At 41.8% G+C, this 18,193-nt stretch overlaps 1 protein-coding gene across 6 annotated transcripts in view; it reads left to right on the top strand.

The window, feature by feature from the left end:
- Crim1 (cysteine rich transmembrane BMP regulator 1) overlaps positions 1-18,193 on the top strand; it is a 178,421-nt gene that overhangs the window by 27,979 nt on the left and 132,249 nt on the right. For all 6 annotated transcript variants that reach the window (XM_021655027.2, XM_021655023.2, XM_021655024.2 and 3 more), the window contains exon 2: positions 11,917-12,090. In XM_021655027.2, the coding sequence (XP_021510702.1) occupies positions 11,917-12,090 (174 nt within the window). The remainder of the gene's footprint in view (positions 1-11,916; positions 12,091-18,193) is intronic.

Below are 18,193 nucleotides of genomic sequence, written 5' to 3'. Positions count from 1 at the left end.
CACCACTGTTCTCAGAAATACTGTTCTCAGAAATTCTTAAAAAATAATTATCTAGATACATACGTCAAGCTTTCCTTTATGGTGAAATGAGTTAACATCAGGAAAGTGCATGCTCTACATAAAAACATCGTGTTTGTTGACTGTTACTTGCAAATTGCTTTGCTGTTGGGACCAAATAGCAAGACTCCTGTCAGAATAGGTAGACACATGTGAGATCAAAGGCAGACATATCTTACTATGTGTGCACTGCCTCACACACAGGTTTGGGTTGTTGACTTTCTGTTAATGCACGCACGCACACGCACACACGCTTACACACAACCAGTAATGTTGAGAGTTGAGTCCAAGGGCTTGTGCATGGTAGGCAAGTGTTCTACCACTGAGCTGTCTCCTCCAACCCCAGAGGTTTAGGTTTTCAGGTAAAATGTGTAGGGAAGACACTTCTTTGAAGAACAGCATTGGTGTTGAAGGTAAGAATCAACTGGAAATATAGTTGTTGGGATATGACTGTTTTGATGATCATATCCTTGGCCGGTCTTTCAGAATGCAGATGTTAGTAAGGCAAACTTCCCAGTTGATTTGTGAAAACATTTCTCACACAACGGATGCTGACCGAATTCACAAAATTATTGTCCTGAAAGGATTCCTTAATGCTCCTTGTAGATCATTACACCTTTAAAAAGTCACTATATGCCCTAGAGGAGTCTTGCTGTATATGAAAGCATTGTTCACTCTCACAAAGAAACCCTTGTTTTGTAGAGGGTAGAAGAGTTGAGATCATGTTTATATGCTTAGATTTTCCGTCCTTCTGATGGTTGGAAAGGTATGCCCATGAACTGTTTGTCTTGGCTACAAGGTATGTCTGCTTGTTCCCAATGTTAGGAGACCCTCAGCAGTGGTCCCTGTAGATGAGCTTCATCAGTGTGAGAGCCAGTAGTATTTCTTCCCTGCGTTGTCAAGAGCTCAGACCTTCAGCATCCAATGAACTTGGGATTTTGCTCAGCCAGTGCCCAGTTCCCTTCCCTGTGTTCTTTGGTCTTCATCTTGCCTGTGTGGTATAGTCTGTAGAATTTAGACCTAGGTGCGTCAGTTCTCACCTCAGCCAAGGGAGTTAGTCCTTTCGGTGGTCCATAGCAGTTGCGCACTGAGTGTTGGCTGTTGACAGGGAGTGAAGTGTGTTCCTCTGATCTCTGCTTCCATGATGAAAACCTTAAGTTCTGCGAAGGGCTTATTTTCAGAGTTCCGTGTTCATTTTGTTGTTCTTGCTTAAGGATCTGGTCACAGTTTTTCACTGCAGTAGTTCACACTTTTGGATGAGTGCAGTTCTATACCTTGTCTTCTGATTTGCTCTTGATGGTTTGACTAACAGCTGTGAGGCCACAGCATACATTAATATTTATAAAATGGTTCTGTGCATTATTCATGTGCACAAGTGCCTCTCTGGCAGAAGCATTAACTTGTGTCACATTATCTAATGTCACGATATGCAGAAGTGGCAGAAGGGAAACTAAGAGTTTATTATTTGTTGTTATTTCTCCAAAATGGTTGAGGCATATTATAGTCACTCATTCAAAATGTCATAAATATTGATACATAGAAGCATTGACTCATTCAGTGTTGTGATTAAAAGACTAGAATCCTTATTAATGTTTTCAAAGTAAAAAGCCTGAAATCCAAAGATGCTTCTCAGTCTTAAGTGGCCTTCTTCATCTTGCACCAAACATACTTTCTAGGAATAGTTTGACCCTTAAATATTAACACCGCTTGCATTCCAGTCCTCTTGTCTTCTGTCGCCATCCCTTTCTGCAGAGGTAGATTTTGCAGAGTTGCTATTTGGTAGGCCCTGAGATAGCTCAGGAATGAAACAACAGTGTCAAAAAAAACACTGTAGTGGTCGGATGAACATGGCCCCAACAAGCTCCATGGGATGCTGTTTGTGAAGGCTTAGGAGGTGCAGCCTCGGCGCAGGAAGTACCTCACGAGCACAGGCTTTGAGAGATCACTGGAGCTTTCTGTGAAGAGCAGGCAGAGCTGTGAAGAGCTGTGGGGTCCCGAAGCAGTGTGGGTAACTGGAGTAGGCCCTGCTCAGTGTTGTTGGAGGAAGGGGACATGTGGGAGACAGGAAGCTGAAGATGTGTGTTGGGGTCAGTCTAAGTGGGCTTTGTGCTCCATGCCAAGGACTTGAGTGGCCAGATGTTGGACTTTTTTTATAGACCATTGTTTGTAACTAGTATGTCCTTAACAAGCTTTGGCTGTTCTCTTAATGCCTCTCAATGGGTGTTATTCACACGAAAGAACCTCTTTAGGAAGATCAAACACTGGGGCATGTGAGGGACAGCTGAGGAAGGCTTTTAGGGAATCTTGATGAAGAGATGAAACAAAATCTTAGATCCTTCCCTAAGATAGTTTCCCCTTAACCAAGACAGTACTTCCAGGCAGCAGAGCATTTGATAATTGATATTCTTTGGGGCTAGGTGAACATGGAGTTACACGTTTTAGTGGACATTGAAGCACAGTGATGGTTGCGTCGGTAGTTCAGTAGTTACTTAATGCATCCTTTGAGACTCACTAGTTTTCAAAACTCAGCTGGTCTCTTAATAGGAGACTACTTTAAATTTAAATTATGACTTTCATAGCTATATAATTCTATGGCACTATCCTCAATAAATTTTTAGTATTGTACAGTTTCAACAGTGTTGGCAGAAACTTTAAAGAAACTTGAAAGTCAAGTCTAAAGGGACCTCATGAATTATCCATCCCACCCCTTTTTAGTCATTAAATTTTTGGAGTCTAGAGAGCTACATGCTGAAGGGTCTTTACGGGAAGCAGTGTCAGAGCCAAGGTTGTGGTCACCTGGGCCGGGGCCTTCTCTGTTACATCACCACATCTCAGCTTCTCTTTGTCCCTGCGCAATTTAAGATAATTCCTAGTTTAGACAGAGTTGTGAAGTGGTTTGTTGTATGTTCTTAGCACTAGGCTTTTCTGTCCTCTTTTAATTTGTGTGTGTGTGTGTTTGTTTGTTTAAATCCTTGCTTCTAGAATCAAGATTTATCTTCTCCTAAACCTCCTTACTAAGTCTTCACCAGTATTGCGCAGTCAGAAAGGAAATTATTCTTCTCCTATATTTCCTACACTCTCTCCACATACTTGTTATATGACTTTGGTTTGAATGATGGGTATTATAAACCCTTTTCCCCTGCATCACAAGGCTTTATTAGTACCTGGCTTAATTTTGGCACACATAATATATACCATTATCTGCCTGAAGAATATGTGATTGAAATAAAGAAAGAGTCAGCTTACATTTGTACTTCATTGCTGACCCTCCTGTTAGTGGCGTTACAAAAGCATGTGATGAGAAATGCAGAGGTAGAGCCTTCCACTTGTTAGTTAATATACAATAAGTAGTTTAGTTAACTGTATTGCTCATTTCTAGTGAATTCATCGCAGGGACACAATAGGAATCGGTGTTCTTGTTAGGTATGAATTTAGAGCTTTGTGTCTCTGTCCATCTTGAGCAAATATTCCTGTATTTCAGTATTGCCATTCTTTTAGAGACTCCGGCTTTTGTCCACTGTAGTGTACAGGCATTCGCCTAACATAGTTTCATGTTGTACAAGTGTCTGTAAAGCAGAATTTTATTAGCAGAAGTACTTTCTTCTGATCACCGTAAACATGACCTTTCTGCTTTGCACTGATTACAGCCCAAGAAAGAGAGGGAGAGGGAAGCACCCGTTTCTGGAACATACACTGTCAGCCTGGAGCAGAGAGAATGAAAGCTCACTGCAGTAGGTTCCTCCTGGAGCAGAACGGAATGCCTGATAACAGCCAGCTGGGAGCTGGGGCTGCACAGAGCAGCATTTGACCTGACACTGGAGTTTCTAGGCTGGCGTGGAAAGATATACCAGTATTAGCTATTTGCATCTTGCCGTAGCCACGGGGATTGTGAACAGCTGAAGAATTAATTTGATCTATATTCCCAGAAGCCTCTCCTGCCAACAGAATTCCATTACAGTGAGCCTCTGAGTGTGCACAGCGAGTTTGTTTCTTGCTTTTTAATGCCTGCCCTAGCATATTTCTGGTAAGTGGACTGCTGCATTATGGAGTGAAGCAATCTCTTAGTTTGAGTAATCTCCATTAAGCTAAGCAGGGCAAGGTAGGGAAGGCAAAGCTTTGAGAGTACAAATGTCTTCCACCCTCCGGAAGGCAGATTTCGGGTTAACACGGCCCTCTATCCAGTAAGTGTTGCCATAGCTGAAATGTTCTGTTTCCAGGAGGAAGAAGAGTTTGATGAGCAGAGAGGTTGAGTCCCTGATGAGTCAGGCTAACAGGCCCACAGCTAATTCTTGGACCATCTCTTATGTGCAGAGCAGGGACCTATTTCCTCTCAGACCTGGAGTTGAAGGGCCTCTCAGACGTCTCTTATGGGGCCTCGCCACACCCCTCTTCTTGTGCTTCCTCACTACTCTCAGGGTGGAAAACTTTGTATTTAAATCATTGCATGTCAGATGTGGAGGAAGGCCCTTACAGACACCATCCAGAATATCACAAGCTACTGTGGAGCAGAAAGGCAGTCCAGGATGAAGTAAATATGAGACAGTATTTTTATGTTATCACCACATGTTCACAGTAAAATAAGAAAGCCACTTACATTGTGATACTACAAGAGCTGTTTGTGAAAACAGGGTTAGGAAAGGTCACTTGAAACCTAGAGCCGTGTGCACCGGGGATCAAATGTAAAAATATATGAACCAACACAGGCGTAAGCTGCCCATGACTCTGCCAGCCTTAAACATGTCAAAAATCATTCTGCTTTCTTGAGAACCTGAAGCCTGAGATGTTCATTTATGATGGAGACCAGTTTTGTCAGAATTAAACAAGACATCCAAGGGTCGGTCATTTCTTTCTCAATTTTTGTGTTTCTTTCTTTTTTTAAAGTTTCTTCAGCTTTTTTTGGAACCCATTTTTTTTTAATAAATGAAGGGATTAAAAACAAGATTACCTTGCTGAGTGGTACAGTGTCTTTCGGGTACATGCAGGAGTATGTATAGCTGGGTCTTGGGGTAACACTCTTCCCTGTTTTCTGAGAAGACACCAGATTGAATTTGCTCAACTACGTTCATAGAAGATTTATTTGTAATAGCCAGAATCTGGAAATAACCTAGATGTTCCTCAACTGAAGGATAGATTTTAAAAAAAATGTGGTACATTTGCACAATGGAATATGATTCAGCTATTAAAAGCAAGAAAATCATGAAATTTGCAGGCATATGGATAGAACTAGAAAAGATCATCCTGAGTGAGGTAATCCAGAACCAGAAATACGCATGGCGTATACTCTCTTATAAGTGGATATTAACCGTATTATACAAGATAACCTTACTAAAATCCATAGACCTAAAGAAGTTAAATAGTAAGGACCCTAGGGAAGGATGCTTAATTCTCATTCAGAAGGGCAAATAGCATAGATACTGAAAGTAGTTGAAGAGAGGGAACAGGATGGGAGCCTACCATAGATGTCCTCTGAAAGACTCTACCCAGCAGGGGATTGAAGCAGCTGCTGAGACTCACAGCCAAACTTTGGGCAGAGCGCAAGGAGTCTTATTGAAGAGGATAGAAGGACCCAGAGGGAACAGGAGCTCCACAAGGAAACCAACAAAGCCAACAAATCTGGGCCCATGGGGGCTGCAGAGACTGATGCACTAACCAAGGACCATGCATGGAGATGACCTAGACCCTCTGCTCAGATGTAGCCCATAGGTAGCTCAGTCTCCATGGGTTCCCTATTAAGGGGAACAGGGGTTACATGCACTGTGTTGCCTGCTCTTCGGTCACTTCTCCCTGGCAGGGCGGCCTTGCCAGCCGACAGAGGAAGAGGATCCAGGAAGTCCTGATGAGACTTGATAGGCTTGGGTCAGATGGTAGGGGAGGAGGGCTCCCTCCCCCTTTCTCTGGTCTAGGGAAGGGGAATAGGGGGAAGAGGAAGGGACCAGAAGGAGATGAGGGAGGGAGGTACAATTGGGATATAAAGTGAATACATTATAATAAATGAATAAATAAAATTTAAAAAGATTACCTGTACAACAGCCTCATCTGCTGTTGATACGTTTACTCTGTTTAAAAACAAAAAGATCCCAAATAACCTGCTTCTGGTTTTTTTGTTTGTTTGTTTGTTTTGTTTTTTTTGTTTTTTTAATAACATTAATATCCTAGAAAAAGATCTCATATAGACAAGTATGTTTTTGGTTTTTTTTTTAATATGGACATTTGTCACTTATAGATCATATATTAGTGTAAATGCATTAGAGACTTATTATTAGCTAATAAATACTAGTTGCTTTTCTGTTGCTGTGATAATATACCAGGAACAAAGCATTTCACAGAAGCGTTTCTTTGGGCTTATGGTTTTTTGAGGAAGGGTCAGTAAAGTGTGTGTGGCATGGTGGCAGGCTGCCAGAGCAGGAAGTTGAGAGGTCACATATTCAGCTGCAAACATGAAGCAGAGAGAAAGAAGTGAAGTGGACAAGCTTTTAAACTCTCAAAACCTGACCTCAGTAACACACTTCCTCCATCAGGGCCACGCCTCTCCATAGCCTTCCTACACAGTGCCAACCAACAAGGAACCAAGTATTCAGATGCATGAGCCTCTGAGAAGACTTTTTCCTTTCAAACCACAACAGGAAGAATTTTTCTGGTTCAGTGATGACCTTTAGAGGTATGCCTTGTTCACTGCTGCTTTTCAGTCATGTGTTTCCCGATGTCATCCTGGCCTGGGTACTAGCAGGACAAGGCCATGCTTCCAAAGAGCAGTTCTTAAAGCATGGTCTGCAGATTTCTAAAGTCCCCAAGACCATTTCAAATGGCACGTAAGATCACAACCATCTATAAAATAGTACTAAATTTGTATTTGTCTTTTCCTGCTCCGTATCCATTTGACAACAGTGGGTCAAAAACACAACAAAACAAAGTACAACACCAAGTAAAACTGTTGACATTTTAGTCTAAATAGAGGTCATAGCACCACACTTCTAAGTAGAGTCTTTTTTTTTTTTTCTTTTTCAATATCTTGCCCGGCAATACAGAGTAAATAATACAACAGTTAAAAAAAAAAATCTCCCCCCTAAGTACACTGTTAACCGAAAGTAAGGTTATTAATTGTATTAATTTTCAGCCCTTTATCTCAATAATTCTGTGGGAGGAAGTGAGATGTACCTAAGATGCAATTCTGCTGCCCACTGAAATGTGTCTATCTGGAGGAAAAAACAAAACAAAACAAAACATGGAGTTTCTAGGTAAAACCTGGGTGCAGATGTCATTTGCAATTGTCTATATTCACATGCTTGGACATACTTGGAAACGCGGTGATTTAAATTTGCATGCAACATTGGATTTCTGTAATTATTTAGTTACGAAAAGTAATTACCATCCTGATTTGTTACCTTGTAGATATCAGCTTTACAATACATTTGCAATAGTACCTGTTGACCCTTCTATGTAGGAGACTCTATCTTATCACATGTAGAATATCAGGAAAATCTTAATACTTGCTATAAAGAAAGGCAGTACCCCTAATCTAGACTCTAGTTTTGTTCTGACCGGCCCAAAGAGAAGCCAGGAACTATGTCCAAAACAAACAACAACAGCAAAAACAAACAAACAAAAAACAAAAACCCGAACAAAACAAAAACAAAACAAACATTTTTTGCTGTGTAGATGTCTTCAAAGAGAATCCACCAAGCACTGTGTAGCTCTGGCGGCAGGCCACCCCAATCCTGCTGTCAGAATGCTCTGAAATACAAGGTTTTCTGAGCACTGATGTAGCACAAAGTCAATTCAGATATTTTATTTAAAATAAAATTTAAGAAAGACTCTGAAATTTGAAACATTTTTGGTTTCAAGGATTCAGATAAGAAAAACAGCCTGCGTTGGGTTCAGATCGTCTCAGATTTGATCAGCGTTGTGAGCTAGTCGAATTTCATTAAATTTTGCTTTCAGTCCCTGTTGATTTTTCTGTTAAATTGTTTTAAAGTATTATGTTCTGTAATAGAAAACCGTAAAAGCATTTGTCTTAGAAGCATGTTGTAGTCCATCCTATAAAACAACCGTTGCTAAGGGAGCTACTTGCCACAAAGAAAAATAAAGTATTGATTAGGAGGGGCCGGAGAATCAAAAGATTTTCTTTCAGTAAAGTCGAGATATACATACAAGATATTGTTGAGTTTTGAGAGCCACTTCCAGGCTGATGGAAAGGATGTGAGGGAATAGGAGCCATGATTGCGGACCTGTAGGTGTGGCCAGTGCCACAGCGGAGACACTTTTGCCAAGATACAAAGCAGCTCAGAGCCAGGGGGATCATGAAGGGGCTGTGGCTGTTTAGTTCTGATTCCGGATTCAGGGCAGATGATCTTCCTGTGTGAAGACAGGGAGAAGCATCTGGTAGTCAAACAGCTTGGCTCTGAAAATGGGCTTCTTGGAAGGATGATAATGCCACCAGGTGTTAGTGGACACCGTCTGAGCTGGACCGAGAAAGAGATTAATGAGGGGTGATTCCTAGTCAGAAATTACCAGTGCCCAAGCATCTTTTTAAAACATGGGCCTCACCCAGAGCTTTATGACAAGCTTTGAAAAGAAGATCTGCTTAAACGGTTGTTTTTTGGTTTTTTGGTTTTTTTGTTTTAATATATCGTCTTGAAACTTACTTTTTCTTGTGACATTGTGTGTCTGTTTTATAACAACCTATTTTTTGTTTTTGTTATTGAATGTACATGCCTGTGTATACCTATACTATGCGTTGAGGTTAAGGAAATTGATGGTTGTGTTCCCCTTTTCCTGCCAGTTAGGTCCCTGGCCTATTGGAGAGGTTTAGCTTAGATAAAACTTTGATAGAAGTTAGAGAATCTCTGCAGATGCTTACAGGTGGATGGATGGTGGGACAGCTCACCCTCGCTGGCCATTTGGAGAAGACATCTCAAAAGAGGCCACACTGATCCGAGTCTCAAAACAGAGTAAGAAATAACACTGCAGCAGAAAGCAAGCCTGTGTTGAGGGTAGAAACACAAACATGGGAGCAGCTGGAGGGTTGTAGAGAATCTCCGCGCCCACAGAGGGTACAGGTGGAAGGATACAGGGTCACTAGAAGAGGGGTCTGTCTGTACCACGAAGAACCTTACGTTCAACAGTTTGGACTTTGTTGTCTGGCAAGAGAGAACCGCCACGTAGTCTTAGCTTTTCAACAGACAACTGCAGTTAATGTGTGGGAGTGAGGTGGAAGGACAAGGGAATGGTGGTAGGGAGACAGACAAGGACTTGGTGGAGACCCCCTGGAGGAGGATAATCTAGGTGTAGGCTATTCATTGTGGGCAGAATTAGTGTGGAAAAGCAACTCAATTTGGAAATGCACATATTTTAAAAATCAGTAGTAGATATTTCCAGAAAGAAAGAAAGAAAGAAAGAAAGAAAGAAAGAAAGAAAGAAAGAAAGAAAGAAAGAAAGAAAGAAAGAAAGAAAGAGGCAGGCAGGGATGACTTACGCCTTTAATCTCAGCACTCGGGAAGCAGCTCTCTGAGTTCGAGGCCAGCCTGGTCTATAAAGTGAGTTCCAGGATAGCTGGGGCTGCACAGAGAAACCCTGTCTCAAAAAACAAAAAAACAAAAACAACAACAAAAAAAAAAGGAAGGAAAGGAAAGAAAAAGTGGAGAAACACGGGTAGTCTTTCCAGTGGTTCAAATGTTTTATGGGTTACTTACAAGTTTGAAATTCTTAGACTTAAACAATCTCTGCATTGCAAATTTTAATATGCAGTGACAAAGAGTCCCTTGCAAGTTTCAATGATCTGTACCAAGACTGTACTAATAGCACATCAACAGCTATGCAGAGATGAGTTATCACTGAGCTGCAATACCAGGCCATAACTGAGAAGATAATGCCTTTTCTGTCGTGAGTTGCTCGGTGTATTTTCTGGTTTTCAGAGTACTTGAGTGGTTTCAGGTACCATGAAGTGTGCCTTTGTGTATGTGTGAGCATTATTTATGTATTACTTCTCCTCAAATGCAGGCTAAGTAAGAGAATAGATTATAAACTAGATGACTTGGGTGTCTGCTTAAACTTTAACACCAGAAGATAATCAAAGCTGGGACATTGGTTACATGAGTGAGCCTGCTCTAAAATCAAAACAGAGACTTTCCTCCTCTGCTGGCTCAAAGAATCACACCAAAGCTCTTCAGGTTGTGATTTCTTTTCTCAAGATTCCTTGGCAAGAAAATTGTTTCAGTGAGAGAAAATAATCTCGCTTAGTGTGTGCATTGAGTGATGACACCAGCAGTAAGTCTTAGCTCTGTAAAAACCATAACTGTTTGTCTGCACCATCTTCTATGAAAACCTGCCTCCCCCCCTTATGTTATGGGCTCACGACAGGTCTCACAATGGCTAGGCAACACTGTCATAGAGCCACACACCTCAGCCGGAAAACACTGCCTTAAGATAGCATTTACTCTTTTGTGTGAGCAACAGGTGTAAGTGTTCTTAAACCCAAGCACTTTGAAAAATTCTTTGCAGATACTGTTATCAGAAACATGTTTGCTGTTCTGCAGTGAGTCCCAGCTCAGGTGTGATAGGGTCTTTCAAAGATAACGTGAAGAGAGGGAGACTCTTGTCATGTCGCAGGTGTCTTTGGAGAAGTACTGTAGTTTTCAGTAAGAGGTATTTGAACTAGGAGGAACGTTGTTAAGAATGGAGTCTAACTAGTGTTTCTTATGTTTGTTGCATTTTTCTGAACTGGCTCCCAGAAAAAAAAAAAAAGCTGGTTTTAAAGAGTTTAATTCTTATTATGTTTAACTATGTGTAGTTGTATGGGTATGTACATGTGGGTGCATATGCTGATGGAGGCCAGAAGATGGTATCGGATCCCCTTGAGAGGCAGCTGCCCACCATGGGTTCCGGGAGGGGAACTCAGGTCCTCTGCAAACTCAGAACTTGCTGTTAACCGTTCAGTCACCTCTCCAGCTCCAAGGCTGGCTTTGGAACCTACTTTATTACCATCTGTCCCATCCCATGACAAGGACCTGAATTGGTCTTACCTTCGGAATGTCATGGCCTCTGTCTCTCACTGGGCTGTAGTCCTTTGTGTTGTGTCCATTATCAGCTTTGGTATAGTGTTGTGTGCCAGCAGTGGGTCCCAGAATATGTTGGAGATGATATCCTCCATTGCATCTCATTTCTTTCTGTCAGTGGTATCTGGTGTTTGATGCTCATTAGCTTCCTTGGCGTATTGTGTTCTACAGTAAGAAAAAAGTTAACCCGATATTTCATTTGAGATTGACAGATGTAACTCATATGTGCTTTCAGTGAACATGGAAGGGTTGAAGAAGCTTTGTTTAAAAATTTAAAAATGTGTGCGTGCCTGTGGACATGGAAGTCAGGAAACAGCCTTGGTGTCTTCCTCAGACACCATCCACTCTTTTTTCCTGAGAAAGGGTCTGAATCTCTGATTCGGCTCGTCATTGGCCAGCGGTTCCCAGGGATCCCTGAATCACTTCCTCCCCAGCCCTGGAATTATAAATACCCACCAGCACGTTCTCTCATGTGTGTGGCATGCACTTTACTGACTAAACTATCTCTCGAGTCCTGCTCCCCTGATTAAGTAATTTTAGGAATTGTAGCTGGTGTGTGGCACACAGGAGTCATAGATTTTGACCACAAATGCAACTACTTTATTTCTGCATGCGTGGCTACATTTCAGGCTTCCCAGTGACTAAGACGAGTTTTCGTTGCATTTGTACGCACAGTTTCTGCCCGAACTGCCTTTCACGAATGAAGGCCTCACTGGGATGCTCATCTTTGACGTCCTGGTGTATGTTTGAGCAAAAGGCCTTTGAATGAAGAGGTGAGCAAACCGTTCTCTGGATAACTGTTTTGCAGATGAGGACTGGGACGATGACCAGCTGCTTGGTTTTGAACCATGCAATGAAAATCTTATCTCGGGCTGCAACATAATCAATGGGAAGTGTGAATGTGACACCATCCGGACCTGCAACAATCCCTTTGAGTTTCCGAGGAAGGATATGTGCCTTTCAGCATTAAAAAGGATCGAAGGTAAGCATACGGTTTTCACTGACCATTTATAACTGAGCGCTGGTAACACTTGAGCCTACAAAGGCAAGGACAAGCCTTTAAGAGCCCTAACTGAGATGCATACAGTGTATGTACCAGGTGCTGATGCAATTTGAGGTGTGTGTGTTTCCCAGAAGTATGCCATGGTGTGCTGTCATCTTGTGAGCAGGGTACCTTGTGCCAGCTGGCCTAGGTCACCTCTGCATAATGGATGATTTCATGAGTGGTGTGCTTGGGATCAGCATCTGTTGTCACTGGGTCCATTCTGCTTGATTGACCCTGGCGTGGTGCTCTGCTAATTAGCAAGATGGCTCATCTGGCAGACGGAAGGAAAGAAGTGTGCCTTGACGTTGAAGGCTAAGGTTAATTTTGCCAGGAGCCAGAATCAGGCAGGTATGAATGGATTGTGAGACACTTCCCCTCTGGAGAGAAGTCAGAAATTACACCAAAGTAACAAGAAAATTGTAATTAACATGGTCTAGGAATTTTGTCCATTTGTGCATATAGCCTAGAAAAAGCTATTGATAACTTGAAAATATATTTGTAAACATAGAGATCCCAACAGACATACCCAGAGGTTATTGCTGGAGCTCACAACAAGAATTAAGAGGAGGGAGGCCCAGATGTCAGCTCTGCCCGACCAGTCCTGTGTTTTCCCTCAGCCCCAGCTTCTTTGGGGGAGGAGGTGGGGATGAGAGAAAAACCGTTAACAGGGGACAGTCGTAAATTCACCTTTTTCCTTTATTAGAATGTTGTTATTCTAAGAGTGACCAAACATGAGTTTGGAATAGCAGGGATTTTCAGTGTCCAAAATTCAAGCCCCTGGGGTAGCAGAGCAAGACTGAATTTTCTGGAATGTATTGGATTTATTAAACTGTTGTAAATAATAAGGCATTTATAATAACCTATAAAATAGTGCTGCTCTTTGCATTTACTAGAACTGTTTAATCATTGAGAGGATATAGTGGAAAATAATAGAAATAAAATATGAATTATTGTTAGTAGTAATATTTTGTGGTATAGATACCTGAACCCAGGCAGGCACTCATGCATGCTAGGCAAAGGATTTACTGATGGCTTCATTTTTAAGAAATTTATTCATTCTTCTCTCATGTATTACATCCCAACTGCAGTTTTCCCTCCCCACGCTCCTCCTAGCACCCATGAGCACACCTCCCCTTTGCCCCAGATCCAAGCCTCTTTCCTTTCTCTTCAAAAAAGCAGGACTCCCAAGGGTACCAACCAGACACAGCATGATTAGTTACAATAAGACTGGGCACAAACCTTCATATCCAGGCTGGATGAGGCAACCCAGTAGGAGGCAAAGGGCCCCAAGAGCAGGCAAAAGAGTCAGAGACACCTCCACTCCCACTGTTGGGAACCCCACGAGAACACCGAGGTACACAACTAATCCCTGTCTGCAGAGGGCACAGCTCAGACCTCACAGGGTCCATGATTGTGGCTCCAGTCATCGTGAGCTCCTAGGGGCTGTGCTGAGTTGATTCTGTCGGCTGCCATCTCCACCAAGCCTGACAAAAAGTCTTCGGACTAGAGAGAGTAGTAAATAACATTAATTCTAGTCCTTAAGGTTGTGCAATTACTGATTTGAGCCTCCAGGTAAACATGAGTTACAACGTTACCTATCATGCAAGCACCTAGGGTTATCATTGTTTGGGATATATGACTATTTGAATGGACTCATCCATATTTTAAAAATCCGATTATATAGAATTCTAGGGCAGATTAGGTCTGCCACTCTTCGCCATTCTTACAATTGTGATACCGCGTCCAGTACTCACAGCTGTGGTGACTGTCACTCAGCCACTCCGCAGTCACTTAACTAATGCCCTGCTCCTGATAGCGGCCTCCTCACTGCAGTGTAGGTTGTCTGAGATGTAGCAGTTTCAGTAAGAAAGTTATGTCACCAGACCGGCTTTCTGCTCATACATAGCTAGGACAGTTTCATTTGTGATGGTTAGGCATTTGTTTGTGACCTGCATAGAGACTCTCGAAAGTGGCCCTGCAAAGGCTGTAGGCAATACATCTATTATCTCTTGCATTGAGATCATCCCCACAGTAGTTATCAACATATCTAGATAAATTCTTTTACTTAAAAAAAAAAGGAAAAAAGAGCTTGTTTTGTCAGAAGGCCTTCATGTAATCCAAAAGTAGAATTGATTGGCGTCATTGAACTGCTACATGCTTTGTTATTCAAAATAAGGCAATTTGGTAGTGTTTGAGACATTTCCAGAATTTGGGATTGGGGGATTCCCCTTTTCTAAGAAGTAATTTTGAAAAAAAAAATCCCTCCCTCGTTGTTAAACATGTAAAACTTAAAGATGATCTTGGCCTCGTGTATAATAAAGTCTTTAAGAATGATGGAAGTTTGAATATATAGTTTGAATGCTATAGACATCATACGGTCATGAAAGATTCACCTAGAGTTGTATTTTAAGATAGGATGGGTGGTAAACTCTGTCTGAGTAATGGGCTTCAGAACAGAAAACATCCTGAACTAAAAAAATAAAAAATAAAAAATAAAGAGAAGAAAAGCAGTTCTGAACTGAGAATTTGCATGACTTTCATGTGAGACGGTAGAAAAACTGGTAAAAAAAAAAAAAAAAAAGAACCAGGTTTGGTTTCCTGCAAGTAGCTGGAAGCACATTTGGTGCTGCTGTGCAGTGACCATTTGGAAAAGGAAGCAGAGACACACAGGACTTTAGAAATCCCTCCTTAACTTAGCTATAAGCACTTAGGAGTAATGTTATATGATTTATACTTTCTCGCTGATTGAAGAAAGTCGGGCAGTTGTGTATTGACATGCGGCGTTTTATATCACTGTCTAGTACTGAGTGGACAGATAAACTGCAGTGAAGGGAGGCTTAGCGGAGGAAATGGGAATTGAGTTTATCTCTGAGAAATTTGTTGAGTGGTTCTGCGGAAGTGAGAGTGTAAACGCAAGCAAGGACAGAAAAGATGGTATCCTTAGGAGTACTCGGAATTGGTTTAATCAGTGAGTTTTGCTGGTGAATGTGAACAGATAAATAAGAGGAAAACACGCAGATTTGGGAGGGTGATTGCTGTAATAAATGCTTAGTGGATGATGATCAAGATAGATTTTAGGGGCCTGATACTTAGGACTTACACAGAGGTCATTTGCTAAGTGTGGGATGCAGGGAGCACAGCTCCATGGGAGATTGATTGAAAAGTACTTTGGAAGTTTGTTTTGCTGTGTTTGAGGTATCCATGAAGATCAATGAAAGAAGGTGTGCATGCTGGGCCTAGGTGAGAGAGAGAAAGAGAAAGAGGGGTAAAGTGGAGATAAGGGTGATGAGTCACAGTCCAAGGAGACTGTGGTGTCCTCCATGACTTTAGGGCACATCAGTGATGCAAGCACATAGAGTGTTTTTGAGGAAGACTAATGGAACAGGAATGGGCGTAATAGAGGAGAAAGGATGATTAGCACACCAGAAGTGACGTAAAAAGACACATACACTGCAGGTGGTGCCCGAAGGGATGAGTCCTCAGTCATAGCTGCTCTTAACTAACTGAAAAACTCATACACAGTTTTGGCATTGCAGTGGCAAAATGGAATATATAGTCTTAACTGATTGTTAAGTGACTGATTGGCTCTATTACTTTGTTTTGCTTGTCCTACAGCTTCTTGGACTGTATTAGAGCTGGACAGCCCATCCCCGGAAGGGGAGCTTGTTCAAAGCAGAAATCCTGCGATAAGGAAATGACTGGAAAGGGAGGTGAGGACAGGATTATAGTCGGTAGACTGTTAGGATTCAGAAGAGGCCTCTCCTCCGCCAGCACTCACTACCAACCCTCAGGGGCTGTTCCCTTTCCCTAGAGCTACGGCTTAGGCCTCAGGCTTTCCTTCCTGGGCCTGCTCAGCCAGGAGCTGCAGAGCTTGCACCTGCCACTGCACTCCCTGGCTCCCAGGTACCCTCTGCTCTACCATGAGCTGAAGACTTCTCTATGGCTTTGTAGGCTCAGGACCATAAACCACGTCGTGCTGCGGAAGTTTAAATTTCATTTTTAAACAAAAGATCTGTTATAACTGTGCTAGAACAGACACGGTTTATACAGAGTTTCCTATCTGTATTTATTTTCCTGCCGCTGCTTGAAACAAGTGGGAGTTTGTTTTTTATGTCGTGTGGCTCTATTGGCTTCTCTGAAGCCAAGCTGATTTTGGTAGAGACAGACACCAACTATTCTTGCCTTTGTTTGTTTCTTTGGTTGGTTTGGTTTGGTTTGTGTCTTGTTTTGTTTTTTCTCTTGGATTTTAAGGACTTCAGAGCATTGACTTTTAAATAAATGCATTATTTCAGTTCTGTCTGAGGAAATGATGTCATTTCTTTCTAACTCATTTTTAGTTTTTTACACTTTCTTTCATGTTTTCCCACCGCAGCGTCAGGTGCCAAGGCTAGATTTTATTTCTGATGGTTATCTTTCTTCTGGTCTCTTGACTCTGGTACATGCTGTGCTCTGTGGCATCTTCAGGACTCTTGGTTCTTGGTGCCATGTGTAATGTTTGTTCCCAAATAAAAATTAACTAGTATTTTGAAAGCAATATTGTGCTGTGTGCTTTCATAGGACTTTCTCAAAACAGTTTTATTTTAATGTGTATGCGAGGTAGAAGTAGGGGGTGCTCACAAAAAAAAAAAACCCACAGAAAAATGTGGTAGCACAATGTTCTACGTGATGTCAACTCCTATCCCTCGTGTGAGGCAGGGCCCAGAATTCCCTCCTGTCTCTCTTGCCCTTAGGACTGCCCATGGAGATGCCACAGTAAGAAGACTGTGTCTTATCACATAAGTACAGGGAAGGCAGGAGCCCTGTTCTTCTCCCCTGCAGGTTCCCTCTTAGGATAGCTCCTTAGGGAGGGCCTGCTGTCTCCTAGTTTTCTCAGATCTTTGATTCACCAGGATTCATACGCAGCAGGGCACCAAGCATGACCAAGAAACCCCAGCAGAAAGGGCTCCTGCAGGCTCAACTGCACTGAGTAGGAGAGCTATAGAGTGTTTATGCACATCTACTGCCCTCCCAAGATGTATTATGCTGCCCCAGGAGAACGTTGTGTCCTGAACCACTAAACCAAGTTTGAACGACTTCTTCCATTGTTTCTCAAAGTAAAGCATATGCTTCAAATTGCTTTACTTTAAATATTAATGCACAGCGGTTTCACTACGCAGTTAAATATTTCTTCCAAGTAAATGTTAAAGGAAATCCAAATGCAGTGGGGGCATTTTATATATTTAAAACCATGTAAGTTTACATTAGTGTAATTCACATAAAAATCCAAGGACATGAGATTTTAGATGTATCTCTAGTGCATTATGAGGATAGGTAAGGTTATGCAAAGGGCTGTCTCTGTTACAAACAGATATCTGTTATTGTTGTTAACAGGCTACAAGATGGCGCAGTGGGCAAGGGTGCTTAGTTTGATCCTGGGAACCTCTATGATAGAAGGAGAGAACTGACTCCTGCAGGTTGTCTTCACACACACACATACTATTTTAAAAAAAAACGTAGAAAATTATTACTACAACTACTACTGTTGGTATTAGTATTAAAGGACCACATACTAAAGGATAAAATAAATCCTGGTTAAATTTTGGAGAAATCTCTCTGTAATAGAGGTAGCTCTTTGCATAACTTCACCTATCCTCATAAAGCGCTAGAGATAACATCTAAAGCCTCATGTCCTTGGCTTTTAGTGTGAATTACACTAATATATACTACATGGTCTTAAATATTGCCTAACGGAACATTGATTATAATAGAAACAATAACATTGTGATTATTAACTCACAGGGCATAGAAATAGTTGTACGTAACTGCTGTTTATTCAAGAACTTGATCTAGCAGAGGTACACTTCCTACGGAACTCTTCTAACAACTCTTCCTATTCTCTGGATGAGAGGGTAGACATGGGCTGTGTGTGGTACGTCTGATGAGGTCTAAGACATCTAGGGACCCTCCTGGCCTTTTCAGACTGCTGTAAATGTACTCACACTCACACATGCACACACAGTTACCTCTTCTCCTGTCCTCCCATAAAGGATAAGCTCAGCAC

This window comes from Meriones unguiculatus, chromosome 1 (genome assembly GCF_030254825.1).
Source record: "Meriones unguiculatus strain TT.TT164.6M chromosome 1, Bangor_MerUng_6.1, whole genome shotgun sequence".
Lineage (NCBI taxonomy): Eukaryota > Metazoa > Chordata > Mammalia > Rodentia > Muridae > Meriones > Meriones unguiculatus.
The sequence above is the reverse complement of the archived record's forward strand: the minus strand, read 5'-3'. Positions and strand labels throughout refer to the sequence as shown.